Source organism: Etheostoma spectabile, unplaced genomic scaffold (assembly GCF_008692095.1).
Source record: "Etheostoma spectabile isolate EspeVRDwgs_2016 unplaced genomic scaffold, UIUC_Espe_1.0 scaffold00005791, whole genome shotgun sequence".
Lineage (NCBI taxonomy): Eukaryota > Metazoa > Chordata > Actinopteri > Perciformes > Percidae > Etheostoma > Etheostoma spectabile.
Genome location: NW_022603299.1, coordinates 38314 through 55287, shown reverse-complemented (window position 1 = coordinate 55287; position 16974 = coordinate 38314). Strand labels below are relative to the sequence as shown.

The 16974-nt window shown below is 43.3% G+C and overlaps 2 protein-coding genes across 2 annotated transcripts; both read left to right on the top strand.

Annotated features, from left to right (window-relative positions):
* Nucleotides 1–372: 372 nt before the first annotated feature.
* Nucleotides 373–9594, top strand: LOC116677772 (olfactory receptor 1052-like). Its single transcript, XM_032508032.1, has 5 exons — nucleotides 373–421; nucleotides 2333–2520; nucleotides 3899–4561; nucleotides 5223–5360; nucleotides 9427–9594. The coding sequence occupies exons 1-5, from the start codon at nucleotides 373–375 to the stop codon at nucleotides 9592–9594; spliced, it is 1206 nt and encodes a 401-aa protein (XP_032363923.1).
* A 784-nt stretch (nucleotides 9595–10378) lies between these two features.
* Nucleotides 10379–15801, top strand: LOC116677771 (olfactory receptor 13C2-like). The gene is made up of 4 exons (XM_032508031.1): nucleotides 10379–10421; nucleotides 11805–11989; nucleotides 12221–12883; nucleotides 15637–15801. Exons 1-4 carry the CDS (start codon nucleotides 10379–10381, stop codon nucleotides 15799–15801), a joined length of 1056 nt encoding a protein of 351 aa, XP_032363922.1.
* Nucleotides 15802–16974: the final 1173 nt, after the last annotated feature.

Genomic DNA, 16974 nt, shown 5'->3' with positions numbered 1-16974 from the left:
GTACAATGTCAGTTCTGTCCAACTTGTGCCAAAGAAGCAAGAACAACAACTTTTCACAATTAAACACACACGCCCCACTAGCAATTGAAGTAATAGCTTTGATAATTAATCTTTAATTAGGAGATTAAACAAAGGTGCCGGTTTCACCTTTGCAACAAGGATAATGATGTTTCTTTTCAGCGGATGATTAAAACCACAGAGGAAACTTAAAATAGGTCCCTTTGGTATTCTTTGCTATCCTGTGTACAACTTATGTTTTTAATGAAGGGGATCGGATGTCACGTTGTGTAATTATTGTTGTTGGGACTCATAGTGATCTCCAATATAATCAGAAAAAGGTCAGTTGCTCTTCAAAAGGCAACTTGAACTCGGATGAAGTTCTACTTTCATCTGATTAAACGGAGCAGCGCAACGTCCTCAGGTGAGATGCTGATATCTTAAAGCGTGGGAACCATGTCCAGGTGGTTTGAAAAGGAAAATAGGAAGATTTGATGTTTTGAAGTCTCATGCAAAGCTTTCAATGCTTGCAGTGTAATTATTCTGCATGTGTTGTCTGTTGACAGTCTGTCTGCTGAGGAGAGATGGAGCTTTTGTTGGATTTTCCACCTAAAAGCCCCAGAGGTCTGGACATGTGCTTTTCATAATGCTCATTGGCTGATAGACTGTTGGGATGATGTCCAGTGCAATCAAACTTCACAGTGTCATCATACATTATAAAGTTACAGAAATATTTTAGAAAAGAAAAATGTCATTGCATAGAAGTTGATGTGGTGGTGTAATAATGTTACATGTATTAAACGTCAGGAAAAGCTTAAAAAACTTTGAAATAAGGGACGAAAACGTCTTGAAAAAGCTTCAGAAACTTTGAGAAAAGTGAGAAAAATGTCAGGAAAAGCTTCAAAAACTTTGAAAAAGTGAAAGAATAATGTCATTACATAGAAGTCGATGTGGTGGTGTAACAATGTTAAAGTCTGAGTGGTTGGTCAGGGACTGAAGGCAATAACACATTTCACTCACAACTTTATTAACAACTAAATTATTACCTGCACTCATCGTATAAGTAAGTAAGTTCGTACAATATCATTTAATACGGTAAAAATTAAGCAGCATGTTGAGGTGTAAGATCTTAATTCTTGTGTCAACTATGAAACATTATTATGGCTTTTCCCGACATTTTTCTCACTTTTAATGTTGTGCGATTTTAGTTATTTGAAATTTCTAATATTGACATTGTCAGCACTTTTTCAAAGGCCCATTTTGTTGATAAAAAAAGAAAAGAAAACAGACCAAATTTGACCGAGGACAACATGAGGGTTAAAACCTACTTAACTTGAGAGGGAAAGAACCACCTACACCTTTAGATTTTCTGATGAATTCACACCAATCCTGCTGCCGTTGACACAGATGTCCCACAGACCCTGATACTGTTTCATACATGGATCTGTTACAGTGGAGAAGGAGGACCCAAAAGCGGAGTAGTAGGGATCTTTGAAAAGACTTTATTTATAAGCAGTCCAGCAGTCCAGCAAACACAAAGAGACGAAGACGAAATCCCCAAAACAAAACACACTCCCAGAAACGTCTCGGGTTACGTATGTAACCCTTGTTCCCCGAGATAGGGGAACAAGCACAGGGGATGGCGATAGCAAAACGGAAAAACACACCGGGAAACTCAGGGGGGGTGGCTGGAGAACCGACAGGGCCGCCAAGACTGGGCGAGCAGACAGGACAACTGACAGGACAAAAGGATCTGACAAGGCACAAGGGAAACAGACATTAAATACACGAGGTACAAGGTTTACACAAGGTAACGAGGTAGCGAGGTAACGAGAGGCAGGGAATCAGGTGGGAAACATCAGGTAATCACAAGAGCGGGAACACACACAGGAAGTAAATCTGAAAGCAGGACGAGACAGAAACCCGACTTCAAAATAAAACAAGAAACAGAACATACAGACACTGAGGGGAACACAGGACAGGACCAGCAACACAAGACTGGGGAGAAAACTGGGACACCATCCCAAGGAGGGCCAAAAGGGAGAAATTAATCCCAACAAAACCCCAAACCACAACATGGATCAGTTTTGTTGACATTGAACTACCCCTTCAACCAAGAGCTTAGATTGCCTAAACAGAGACGTGTATTTATGTAACTAAGCTAGTGCGTATTATGTGATAACAAATAGGTACATTCATTACAAAGATATTACTAATGTACGACAAATATGTAACAGTAATGATCTTTACGATCTTTCTACATTTGCAACCTTCTACAATTGAACTATAACCTTGCTCCTCTCTGTCTTCTGATGTCCATTGACGCTGTCTCCAGATTCCCACCCTCCCTCGTTGACCAATCACAGATCCAGCGTTGTCAACGGCACTTTGGAGTCTGACGGCGTGACTTTCTTCATCATTGAGGGCCTCGCCGGCCTTGGCGAGAAAAAGATGATAGTTTTTATCATCCTGCTTCTGGGTTACATCGTCATCCTGGGAGGAAACAGCATGATCATTTTTGTGGTACAGAACAAAGCCTTTTATTGGTATATGCCAATTTTTTTAAATTGAATTCAGTCAGTCCGTCCATCTTTCCATTCATTCATCCATCCATCTTTGTCCCCTTATCCGGTATCGGGTCTCGGGGGCAGCAGCTCCACCAGGGGACCCCAAACTTCCCTTTCCTGAGCCACATCAACCAGCTCCCACTGGGGGGTCCCGAGGCGTTCCCATGCCAGGTTGGAGATATAATCCCTCCACCTAGTCCTAGGTCTTCCCCGAGGCCTCCTCCCAGCTGGACGTCCCTCCACCTAGTCCAGGGTCTTCCCCGAGGCCTCCCCCCAGCTGGACGTCCCTCCACCTAGTCATAGGTCTTCCCCGAAGCTTTCTCCCAGCTGGACGTCCCTCCACCTAGTCCTGGGTCTTCCCCGAGGCTTCCTCCCAGCTGGACATCCCTCCACCTAGTCCAGGGTCTTCCCCGAGGCCTCCTCCCACCTGGACATCCCTCCACCTAGTCCTGGGTCTTCCCCGAGGCTTCCTCCCAGCTGGACGTCCCTCCACCTAGTCCTGGGTCTTCCCCGAGGCTTCCTCCCAGCTGGATGTCCTTCCTCCTAGTCCTGGGTCGTCCCCGAGGCTTCCTCCCAGCTGGATGTCCCTCCACCTAGTCCTGGGTCTTCCCCGAGGTCCCTTGGGGACAAATAAAGGTTTTTGAACTTGAACTTAAACTTGAACCTAGTCCTAGGTCTTTCCCGAGGCCTCCTCCCACCTGGACATCCCTCCACCTAGTCCTGGGTCTTCCCCGAGGCCTCCTCCCACCTAGACATCCCTCCACCTAGTCCCGGGTCTTCCCCGAGGCCTCCTACCAGCTGTACGTCCCTCCACCTAGTCCCGGGTCTTCCCCGAGGCCTCCTCCCAGTTGTACGTTCCTCCACCTAGTCCTGGGTCTTCCTAGGGGCCTCCTCCCAACTGGACGTGCCTGGACCACATCCCTAGGGAGACCCCTTGGCTCCTTTCTTTTTTTAAGATTATTTTTTGGGGGCTTTTCCCCTTTATTTTAGAGTGACCGTAGATAGACAGGAAAGGGAGCGAGACGGGGGATGACACGCAGCAACGGGCCGCAGGGCGGATTCAAATCCGGGCCACTACAGGACCCAGTCTACATGGGGGGCACGCTCTCACTGGGTGAGCTAGATGCCGCACCAACTGGCTCCTTTCGACACGAAGGACCAGCGGCTCCAGTCAGAGATCCCCACGGATGACTGAGCTTCTCATCCGATCTCTAAGGGAGACCCAGTCCCCCCCCCCCCCCTCCTGAGTCCCCCACCGCTTGTACATTTGCTTTAGTCTTAGTAAAATGTCATTATTCATTTCATAATCACTGCAACTGTTCTGTCTCATGCAGGGACTGACTGATCCGAAGCTCCACTCTCCGATGTATTTCTTCCTCTACCACCTCGCCTTCGTGGACATCGTCTACACCGCAACCACCATCCCCAAGATGCTCTCCGGCCTGCTGATAGACGTGAACACCATCTCCGTACTGGCCTGCTTCGTTCAGATGTATTTCTTCTTCATGCTGTCAGTTACTGAGTACGCCATCCTGACCGTCATGGCGTACGACCGCTACGTGGCCATCTGCCACCCGCTGCGCTACACCGCCATCATGACTCGGACCGTCCGGCTGCTCCTCGTCGCCGGAGCCTGGAGCTTCGGCGCGGTCTGCACGCTGCCCGCCACCTCCATGACCTGGCAGCGGACTTACTGCGGCCCGAATGTAATAACACATGCCTGGTGCGACCTGTCGTCTGTGAGGCGGCTGGTCTGCGGCGACACCAAGGCGGATAACATTGTGTCCATTTCCTTCGCCATAGTGGCGCTGCTGAGCACCGGAGTCCTCATCCTCACATCCTACGTCCTGATTGGTGTTTCCATATCGAGGATGAGTGTTGCCCAGAGGCTGAAGGCCTTCGGGACGTGTGCCGCCCACCTGACCGTGGTGTCCATCTCTTACAGCTCGGCCTCGTTTGTTTACATCTCCTACCGGGTGGGACGCTTTTCACCAGAGGTACGACGTACTGTTGCCTTTGCTTTAGTACATGTCTCACGTATGTCCACCAACAGTATGACAATTAAATTCATGTTTTCAGCATTAGTAATTTAAACAAGAAGCTTTTCATTTCATATATCTTTGGGGCTGCAGCTTAAAAAACTCAACTTTAGTTCCAGATTGTGTCTTCAAAGATTTGAAAGCCTGAGTTTTCATGACAAATTTTTGTGAAATGGTCAGGGGGCGTTTTGTAGATCATGAATGTCTGTTTATTATGTCTAAGTATTTTTGGAAAACCTGAAATGGTCATGAATGCTTCCAAATTGTTGGACGAACGACCTGACCAATGCATTTTATTTCTGTTAGGTGTGTAGTACTCTGCCCTGACCCCTTCCATTTATCCCGATGATGATAGATCTCCAGAGCAAATTCAATGTAAATTTGGGCTTCAAAAGGTCAAAAAACCCTTTGCAGAAAGTCTGATGAATTCTCCACAAATAGGAGGAATCATGTCGATGCAATATGACCATTTGGGGATTTCAAGGAAATCTGAAATTGTTAATTTTTCAAAGTGTTGAACGACAGACTGACCAACCAACGTGGTTGACACCAGAGCTGCTCAGTGAACCTTGTGTGTGTTCAAAAAAGTTTGTTTTAACTATGTGTAATCTTGTTTCAGGAACGTATCATTGTGGCTGTGATGTTCTCTGCTCTGACTCCTTTCCTGAACCCGATGATCTACAGTCTGAGGAACAAGGAGCTCCGAGAGTCCATCAGGAGGACTCTGAGGAGGCTCAGAACTGCTGCTGTGTTTCCCGTTACTAGCTCAACAAGATACACAAGGCAGACGAAGGAGTCTTAAAGTCCATTTGGAAATAACAAAAAAATAGTCTTGCAGAAAAACTCATTCATATAATTTTTAAACTAGTCTTTTGGAATTAAATATTGTGCCACTGTCTATTCATTAATGAATAGACAATAATAATTTAACATATTATGTTAAACCTTTGAAATCTGCAATGGTCCGCCAGTGCTGACATTGGTATTTTTGCTTATTGTGATGTTGTTATTTGGAGTATCTTCAAATGCTTCATATACTTAGAACCAGTGCCTGGAAACCGATGCTGAAAGGTTATATAGGTCAATAAACTGTTATAATAAAGGTATCAATTTAAAAAAAAATATATAAAAATCAGACATGTTTTAATCAAATCTTAATAATTAAACAACACATTGTCAGGTTGCTGAATGTACAAACATCGACTACTATAAGTAATTTGAAATATTTACATCTTTTAGTTTTTGAGATGTGCTAATTTTTAGGAGTATATACACTAGTTTCATCTGGAAAACCATGGTGTCACGTGGTTTTTTCAAGTTATAGAGTAGCGACTTCCTGTCAGGGTTGTTGAAAGAGGAAGTTGCCTATCTGGCCAAGATTTATTCCGATTGCCACCAAACATGACACCGTTGTTTCACATGGCGGCGTGAGCGTCCATGCCAAATTCCGACGCTAGCGTCATCACGAGTGTACAACGCAATGCAGCAACAGATAGAAGCTTTCTGCTTTATTTTAGATTAATACATCGTTAAAAACAGAAATTGCTTCTCTCCCAATATTCATCCCCCAATGCCTCTTTGGAGTGGCCGAATGCATCAGTACATCTTCTATATCTTATAACGTCACAAAGAATCATAGACCAGTCACTGAAGAAACGTTCACAGAAACTAAAGGATTTTAAATGCAGGACTTTTACTTGTAAAGCACCGGCGACGGTCAGACGCCCACAGGGAAGCTCAGGGTCCAGTCTCATAGGGGTCGCATAGTCCCAAGTCCCAGAGCTTGATGATGAGCTTTGTAGAACCAATGGCTGTGATTGCTAAACTATGTTCAATTAAAAGCATTCTCACATGTGTGTTCCCATGGTCCAGGTGTGAGAGCGCATTGCGGGCCGCTAGGCCAACGGCATCATCCGTTGACAATTACACATAAGGTAAAAAGACAACAACACTGTTCCAGGTGAAAATAATAATACATCTCAAGGATGTCTAATTACAGCTAGCATAATATTAGTTTTTTGCCAGGAAGAGGGTTCAGCTGATGGGGCCTGACTTTAATCGAGTGTGTTCTGACCCTGAACCACAACCCTGTTAAGGAAGGTTGGTGAATGGCGGACCCAAAATTCAAAGGTCAAAACTGAAAGTAGTTTTGATGATTTAGTGAATCCAGAAATGCACATAAACAAAAAGAGTCCTGGAAACAAGCAGGAAAAAATGGGAACTAAAAATAAAGTCCATGTGAAAACAGAAAACACAGGAACGCTAACAAGACCCGGGAAGACCAACCAAACAGAACGCAGGAAGACTACAACCCAAGCTAAAACCACAACGATCTGACCCAGGACAAGGGGAACACCAAGACTAATACAGGGGGTAACGAGGTAACGAGAGGCAGGTGACAGGTGGAAGACATCAGGTAATCACAAGGGCGGGAAAACACAGGAAGTAGAACTAAAGACGAGACAGCACAGAAAACCAAAGAAAATCAAAATAAAACAAGAAACAGAACATACTCACAAAAGACCATAAGACAGACCACAACTAGACACATACTCACAAAAGACCATAAGACAGACCACAACTAGACCACTAGACCACTAGACCAGGCAAGGGAGCAACCCAGGACTTAAACACGTACAAGACCAAAAAATAACACGACCACAAGGACAAAGTACGACAAAATACCAAACCATAACAGACACTAGAGTGCGGATCGGGCCGGATTGTTCTGTCCGAGCCCGACCCGCGTCCGACCCAGTTAAAATGGCATCTGTTTCTCATCCTAATGACACATGTAGGTTTGTTTGCTTTTATTAACCAATGGTAGGAAGGCATTGGGAAATGTCACCAGATGAGCATCAATGCCCACGGGGCAACAAGCGCCGTCACCTCCATAATCAGCTGTTTAAATTCTAAATGTTCAACGCCTTATCGCGCTGATGGGACCGAGCCCGACCCGGACCCCAGCATCCTTTAAACATCTGTTCCAACCCGACCCGAGCCCGATGGGTCCCGTCGGGCTCGGGTCGGGTATCCATCCTCTAACACACACCCCCATTGGCTGGCATGTTTTCACCCCTTGTCCAAGGCTATTTGACCCTTTTGTGCAGCAGCGAGATCCTGTTTCTTTCCCATAATGCTTGAAACCGGCTGAATAACGTGGGACGTCTTCTCTCGTAGTTTTCTTTTAACCCTCGTGTCGTCTTCCCGTTGACCTGCAACTTTGTGTTTGTCTGGATTGAAATTTCAACAGTTTGTTGTTCTTTTTCTGCTTAAAGTTTTTTTTTTTTTTTTTACTGTTTTTTGTCACTTTTTTTGACTTTATTTTCCAATTATGTTTCAGTCAATTTTTAACAATTGCTTTGTTGCTTTTCCCAATGTTTTGGAAGTTTTTTTGTCACTTTTTCCCATTTTTACGGTCACTCTTTCAGTGTTTGAAAAAACAATGTTTTTGTTGATTTTTTTTTTCTGCTTTTTTGTAGTTTTTTCTTCAAAATGTGGCACTTTTCACTACGTTCGTTTCTGATATAGAAAGGTTTTGTAAACCGGTCCAATTTGACCCGAGGACAACACCAGGGTTAATTGGACTCACCTGGCAAACTAATTATCACAGCTGTCTGAGCCCAGAGACACAATACCGTCCATGAGTTGGATTCAAAAACTAAATATTTACTGTTTGTGACACTCAATTCCTATTTGCAGAATAATTTGGAAGACAAGGACTTTAGAGAGTTGGGAGGACACCACACAATGACCCGGATGCAGAGATGGCAGGAAATGTGATGACCTGGAATATTTATCCAAATAAAAGAAGAAGTCCAACAAAAATACAGGCAAAGTCTTCATGTCCTCATGTTGTCCTCATGTTACCCTCATGTTGCCTTCATGTTGTCCTCATGTTGTCTTCATGTTGTCCTCATGTTGTCCTCATGTTGTCCTCATGTTGTCTTCATGTTGTCCTCATGTTGTCCTCATGTTGTCCTCATGTTGTCTTCATGTTGTCCTCATGTTGTCCTCATGTTGCCTTCATGTTGTCCCCATGTTGTCCTCATGTTTTCCTCATGTTGTCCTCATGTTGTCCTCATGTTAACTTCATGTTGTCCTCATGTTGTCCTCATGTTGTCCTCATGTTAACTTCATGTTGTCCTCATGTTGTCCTCATGTTAACTTCATGGTGTCCTCATGTTGTCCCCATGTTGTCCCCATGTTGTCCCCATGTTGTCCTCATGTTAACTTCATGTTGTCTTCATGTTGTCCTCATGTTGCCTTCATGTTGTCCTCATGTTGTCCTCATGTTGTCCTCATGTTGTCTTCATGTTGTCTTTATGTTTCCCTCCCGCACACACACACCCACACACACCCACACACACAGACACACACAGACACACACCAACACACACACACGCACACACACACACACACACACCCACACACCCACACACACACACACGAATGCACATAAACACACACACACACCTAATTACACTAGTACAGTGAGATGTTCTACAATTAATCTTTAATTAGGAGCTCACATTTTTTAAGCAGACACTCGTTACCTTGGCAACAAGGACAATTATGGTTCTTGTGTTTTCTTTAGGTGCTCGTTTATAACCACAAAGGCAACTTAAAATAGGTCCCTCTAGTATTCTGCCACCGTCCTGTGTACAATTTATGCTTTTAATGATGTCACTTTGTGTAATTAATGTTGTTTTGGTCTCATCATAATCTCCATTGTATTCAGGGAAAGGTCATTTGCTCGTGAAAAGGCGAAAAGACGACGTGTATAAAGTCGTTCTTACATCTCCCTGAACCTGACGGAGCAGCGCTACATCTCCCTGAACCTGTCCCTGAACCTGACGGAGCAGCGCTACATCTCCCTGAACCTGTCCCTGAACCTGTCCCTGAACCTGTCCCTGAACCTGACGGAGCAGCGCTACATCTCCCTGAACCTGTCCCTGAACCTGACGGAGCAGCGCGGCGTCTCACGGTAAGACGTCTGACTTCTGAACCATGTCCGGGTGGAGGGGAACGAGGACGATGTGGTGTTGGTGCTTTTAAATGTTTTGGGTTTTTAGGAATTTGTAATTTGTTCTGTCGAATTGAGCTTGTGCACAGGTGGAGTCAGGTAGAAAATAATAGAAAGCCTAATGTTCATAAAACACTTGTTGATTGTTGATGATTGTTGTTCATAATGTACTTCATTATACACGAGTGCAGTACCTGGGCAACGAGATTGAAGCAAAACCTTTACAGTGTTGACACAAAATATAAAAATATAAAATGTAAAAATATAAAAATAGTAATCATAAAAAAATATAAAGCTCTCTATGGAAAATAAAAAACAAAAAATCTAAAAAATAAACAAAAAATTAAAAAAATGTAACATTAAACAATATATAATCTAAAGTGAAATTTAAAATTAAAAAATTAAAAAATATTAAATATAAAGAAATAATATAAAATATAAAATTATAGTAATTAAAATGTACAAATACGAGAATATAAAATATGAAAATACAAAAATCTAAAATGCAAAAATATAAAGCATATGGGTTTCGCAGAAAAAAGAAAGTTGGTGGGGGAGCAACTATACATATGGAGGGGGGGGGGGGGGTGGGGGGGTATAGGCTGTGGTGGTTCAGGGTGGTTTTGGCTTTTAGGAAGAAAGTTTCAAAGCTTTGAATTGTTGTGTTGTGTAATTATTGTTGTGTTGTGTAATTATTGCGCGTGTGTTGTCTCTTGACAGCGATTGGTTTGTGTGTCTGCTGAGGAGACATGGAGCTCTTTCCCTTTGATGTTTCACCTGAAAGCCCCTCAGGTCTGTAAACGCGTCCCTGCTTTTCATAATGTTCTGATCACTGTGTGCGATACTGCTTTAAAGCGTCATTATTACACAGAAGATGATTTGTCTTGATTCTGAATCTGTTATCCTTGTTCACTGTTAGTGGGGCAACGTCACATCCTGACAACTTTAGAGAAAGTCTGTTGGATTGTTTTCCTCTAATGTAAAAAGCTTAAATAGCGTATTTTTAATATCAGGAACTGGGCTTTCTTTCAACCAAATTGCCAAAAAATAACATGCATGCCACACAATGTTCTTCAGGTAAAAATAAGGATTACTTTCACCCAATTCTGTTTGTTTTATTGAATTTTAAAAAAGGGACCAAAACCTCGGAAGAAATGACAAAAAATTAGACAAAAAGCGTTGAAAAAACGAGAAATTGTTGTCCTCATGTTGTCCTCATGTTGTCCTCATGTTGTCCTCATGTTATCCTCATGTTGTCTTCATGTTGTCCTCCTGTTGTCTTCATTTTGCCATGTTGTCCACAAGTTGTCTTCATGTTGTCCCGATGTTGTCCTCATGTTGTCCTCATGTTGTCTTCATGTTGTCTTTATGTTGTTCCCATGTTGTCCTCATGTTGTCTTCATGTTGTCTTTATGTTGTCCCCATGTTGTCCTCATTTTGCCCTCATGTTGCCCTCATGTTTTCCTCATGTTGTCCTCATGTTGTCCTCATGTTGTCCTCATGTTGTCCCCATGTTGCCCTTATGTTGTCCTCATGTTGTCTTCATGTTGTCCTCATGTTGTCTTCATGTTGTCCTCATGTTGTCCTCATGTTGCCCTCATGTTGCCCTCATGTTGTCTTCATGTTGTCCCCATGTTGCCCTCATGTTGTCCTCATGTTACCCTCATGTTGTCCTCATGTTGTCCCCATGTTGCCCTCATGTTGTCCTCATGTTACCCTCATGTTGTCCTCATGTTGTCCTTATGTTGTCCTCATGTTGTCCACATGTTGTCCTCATGTTGTCCTTATGTTGTCCTCATGTTGTCTTCATGTTGTCCTCATGTTGTCTTCATGTTTTCTTGATGTTGTCTTCATGTTGTCCTCATGTTGTCCTCATGTTGCCCTCATGCTGTCTTCATGTTGTCTTCATGTTGTCCTCATGTTGCCCTCATGTTTTCCACATGTTGTCTTGATGTTGTCCTCATGTTGTCCTCATGTTGTCCTCATGTTGCCCTCATGTTTTCCACATGTTGTCTTGATGTTGTCCTCATGTTGTCCTCATGTTGTCCTCATGTTGCCCTCATGTTTTCCACATGTTTTCCACATGTTGTCTTGATGTTGCCCTCATGTTGTCCTCATGTTGCCCTCATGTAATGCCCACAAATAATGTAATCTTTTTCTTCTCTCTCTCTCCAGATTCCTACCATCCCCCGTCGACCAATCACAGAGCCAGCTTTAACGGCACCTGGGAGCCCGATGGCGTCCCTTTCTTCGTCATTCAGGGCCTCACCGGCCTCGGGGAGAAGAAACTTATTGTTTTTGTCACAATGCTTCTGGGTTACATCGTCATCCTGGGAGGAAACAGCATGATCATCTTCGTGGTACAAAAATTAATTAATCAATTAAAGTAATTAAATGACAGTAGTCAAAGCATTACTGTAAAAATATACAGCCACTATAGTACTGTAAATAGTACAGTAAACTACTGTATTTTTGCTTTTTTATCTCATGTTGTGTGTAATTGTTTTGTGTTGATAATTGAATCACAATCGCCCCAATCTCTAAATATAATCCCTGTGATGTAATCACCATCGTTGTTCTTCCTCATGCAGGCGTCGACTGATCCGAAGCTCCACTCTCCGATGTATTTCTTCCTCTACCACCTCTCCTTCGTGGACATCGTCTACACCACCACCACCATCCCCAAGATGCTCTCCGGCTTCCTGACCGAGGTGAACACCATCTCCTTCCCGGGCTGCTTCCTCCAGCTGTTCTTCGTCATCCAGCTGGGAATCACCAGCCGCTCCATCCTGACCGTCATGGCGTACGACCGCTACGTGGCCATCTGCCACCCGCTGCGCTACACCGCCATCATGACTCGGACCGTCCGGCTGCTCCTCGTCGCCGGAGCCTGGAGCTTCGGCGCGGTCTGCATCGTGCCGCCCATCGTCCTGGCGTTGCCGCGGTCCTACTGCCGCTCGAACGTGGTGACGCACGGCTGGTGCGACCCGTCGTCTGTGCGCCGGCTGGTGTGCGGGGACACTTCCCTTGAGAGCGCGTTGTCACTGACCTCCGCCATAGTGTCGCTGCTGACCACCGGAGTCCTCATCCTCGCGTCCTACGTCCTGATTGGTGTTTCCATATCGAGGATGGGGGTCGCTCAGAGGCTGAAGGCCTTCGGGACGTGTGCCGCCCACCTGACCGTGGTGTCCATCTCCTACAGCTCGGCCTCGTTCGTTTACATCTCCTACCGGGTGGGCAACTTCTCATCGGAGGTACGAGACAAAGCATCCGGCTTTTAAATTAACGTTTGCCCATCACATAGTACATCACACACACATATACGTGTACCCACATACAGTACGTCCAACCAAAAGTAACTTTAAAATACTTGTGTTTTTCATTTGCCCTTGTTTTAGTACATCACATACACAGTGGGGTTTGAAGGTTTGGGCCCCCCAGGAAAAAATGTGTATTAATGTACATAAAGAAACCAAGAAAAGATGGAAAAATCTCCAAAAGCATCAAATGACAGATTAGACATTTGTATAATATGTCACAAAAAGTTAGATTTTATTTCCATCATTTACACTTTCAAAATAACAGATATTTTTTTGTGACATATTATAAGAATGTCTTATCTGTCATTTGATGCCTTTTGGAGATTTTTCCATCTTTTCTTGGCTTCTTTCTGCTCATTAATACACATTTTTACCTGGGGGCCCAAACCTTCAAACCCCGCTGTAGATATACTCACATACGTCCAACAATATTCAATTTTCATAAGTGCAATTTTACTTATTCATGTGCAATTATTGTATAATACAGTTTTCTATATATATTGTTTTAGTACATTGGATACACATATACTCACATACAGTACTTCCAACAAAAAGTAAGTTTAAAATACTTGTGTTATGCCACCACACGCTTTCTCGAAAAGAAAGAATGCAGACAGCAACATAATACACAACACATAACAACATCACAACATAATACACAACACATAACAACATCACAACATAATACACAACACATAACAACATCACAACATAATGCACAAGACAACACAACATCACAACATAATGCACAACACATAACAACATCACAACATAATGCACAACACAAAACAACATCACAACATAATGCACAACACAAAACAACATCAAAACATAATACACAACACAAAACAACATCACAACATAATGCACAAGACAAAACAACATCACAACATAATACACAACACAAAACAACATCACAACATAATGCACAACACATGACAACATCACAACATAATACACAACACATGACAACATCACAACATAATACACAAGACAACACAACATCACAACATAATGCACAACACATGACAACATCACAACATAATGCACAAGACAACACAACATCACAACATAATGCACAACACATGACAACATCACAACATAATACACAAGACAACACAACATCACAACATAATGCACAACACAAAACAACATCACAACATAATGCACAACACAAAACAACATCACAACATAATGCACAACACAAAACAACATCACAACATAATGCACAACACAAAACAACATCACAACATAATACACAACACATAACAACATCACAACATGATGCACAAGACAAAACAACATCACAACATAATACACAACACATGACAACATCACAACATAATGCACAACACATGACAACATCACAACATAATGCACAACACATAACAACATCACAACATAATGCACAACACAAAACAACATCACAACATAATGCACAAGACAAAACAACATCACAACATAATACACAACACAAAACAACATCAAAACATAATACACAACACAAAACAACATCACAACATAATGCACAAGACAAAACAACATCACAACATAATACACAACACATGACAACATCACAACATAATACACAACACATGACAACATCACAACATAATACACAAGACAACACAACATCACAACATAATGCACAACACAAAACAACATCACAACATAATGCACAACACAAAACAACATCACAACATAATGCACAACACAAAACAACATCACAACATAATACACAACACATAACAACATCACAACATGATGCACAAGACAAAACAACATCACAACATAATACACAACACATGACAACATCACAACATAATGCACAACACATGACAACATCACAACATAATGCACAACACATAACAACATCACAACATGATGCACAAGACAAAACATCACAACATAATGCACAAGACAAAACAACATCACAACATAATGCACAACACAAAACAACATCACAACATAATGCACAACACAAAACAACATCACAACATAATGCACAAGACAACACACAGTTCATGTGGTCACATGAAGGAATTTTTTGAGGTGACTTGGGAGGGAGTGAGGACACAAGAAAACGAGGTAGTCAGACGGATACGGGGCAGGATGGGGGGGGGGGAGTGTATGGTGTGTGTGTAAGATAATGAGTTGTGTGTGCGTGAATGTGAAGCGTCAGACTGTCTATGTTGTTAAAAGCTCAGTTCAGTCGGGCTTGTCCTCGAGGAGATAAGCCAGTGCACAGGAGGATGTAGAAGTCCGGATGTGAATGATTCCCTGCTCGGGTGAAGGGGGGGGGGGGGGTAGTTGAACAGTTTCAGTGCAATTTAGGTTTACTCGGTGGAATTTGTTCGAATCAATGTTCATCAATCAATTGCTACCGACCTCAGCGTCATACGTGCATCCAGTTCATGTGTTGATTTTGACAGTCCATCCACCTAAAACTACTTTCTAAAATGCAACACAATCTAAGAACAATGACAATAACAAAAAGATGACATAACACTTGGATAGGTGTAGTAAAAGAACTTTTCTACCCTGGAATGTGACTCTAACTTTCAGATTGCCATACTTGATGTTTTATAAAAGCCACATGTCCGTTCAGCATGTTTTTGATTATTGTATTATACTATTAATGTCCTCAGTGAACCTTGTGTGTTCTGTCCTTTTTTATTTGGTTTCAGGTTCGCATCATCGTGTCCGTGCTGTACGCCGCTCTGACTCCTTTCCTGAACCCGATGATCTACAGTCTGAGGAACAAGGAGCTCCGAGAGTCCATCAGGAGGACGCTGGGCCGGTTCAGACCTTCTGCTGTGTCACCCCGAAAAGACGTCAACACTGGGTCCTGACGGGGGAGAAAACCCGGTTCATGTTCATTTGTAATTAAAAAATACCTTTTAGAGCAATATTTTCAGAAAGTATATGACATTTATCGGGGGCTTTTTCCCTTTGTTATAGTGGATAGACATGAAAGTGGGAGAGAGATGGGGGGGTGACACGCAGCAGAGGGCTGCAGGTCAGACTCGAACCCGGGCCGCTGCAGGACTCGGTCCACATGGGGCGAACCCTCTTACTAAGTGAGATAGAGGCCGCCCCCGACAGTATATGATTTTTAAACCAGTCTTTTGGAATTGTATATTATATGTACAGTATATTCTGCCCATAACATACATCAAGGACGAAGCTTCTGGGCCTGACCCCCAATTTCAACCGGGTACGTAACGGCTGTGGATCGGCTCCGTGCTCCGCCGTCCGTCAAACCCACCAGGTCCAGAACGGCGGAGGCCACGACTGACAGCTGAAGTCTCATGGACCCATGAGATCTCGCGAGATCTCGTAGAATAGAACCACAAACCCTCCAGAGGAGTAGAGAGGGGGACAAGTCTGAGCTGTTTCCAAGGTGGAGTGCAGGGAGATGTGACCCGCCATGACCACGCTCTATTTTATTTTGAAAATTAAACGGATGTTTTTATTTTGTTTCTGTGCTCGACTTTCTGTCAATCTACAGTGAGGAAAATAAGTATTTAACACCCTGCTATTTTGCAAGTTCTCCCACTTAGAAATCATGGAGGGTCTGAAATTATCATCGTAGGTGCATGTCCACTGTGAGCTGCAAATAAGTGCTGTATTTAAACACCTGTCTATCAGCTAGTGTTCTGTCCCTCAAAGACCTGTTAGTCTGTCTTCAAAAATGTCCCCCCCCCCTCCATTTATTATCCTAAATTAGATGGACCTGTTTGAGGACGTTAGCTGCATAAAGACACCTGTCCCCCCCCCATACAATCAGTAAGAATCCAACTACTAACATGGCCAAGACCAAAGAGCTGTCCAAAGACACTAGAGACCTCCACAAGGCTGGACAGGACTACGGGGACATGTCCAAGCAGCTTGCGAGATTTTGGGGACCAACCTCCTTCCCTCAGTTAGAGCATTGAAGATGGGTCGAGGCTGGGTCTCCAACATGACAAAGACCCAAAGACCACAGCCAGGAGAACCAAGGGGGGGCTCTGGAAGAAGCAGAT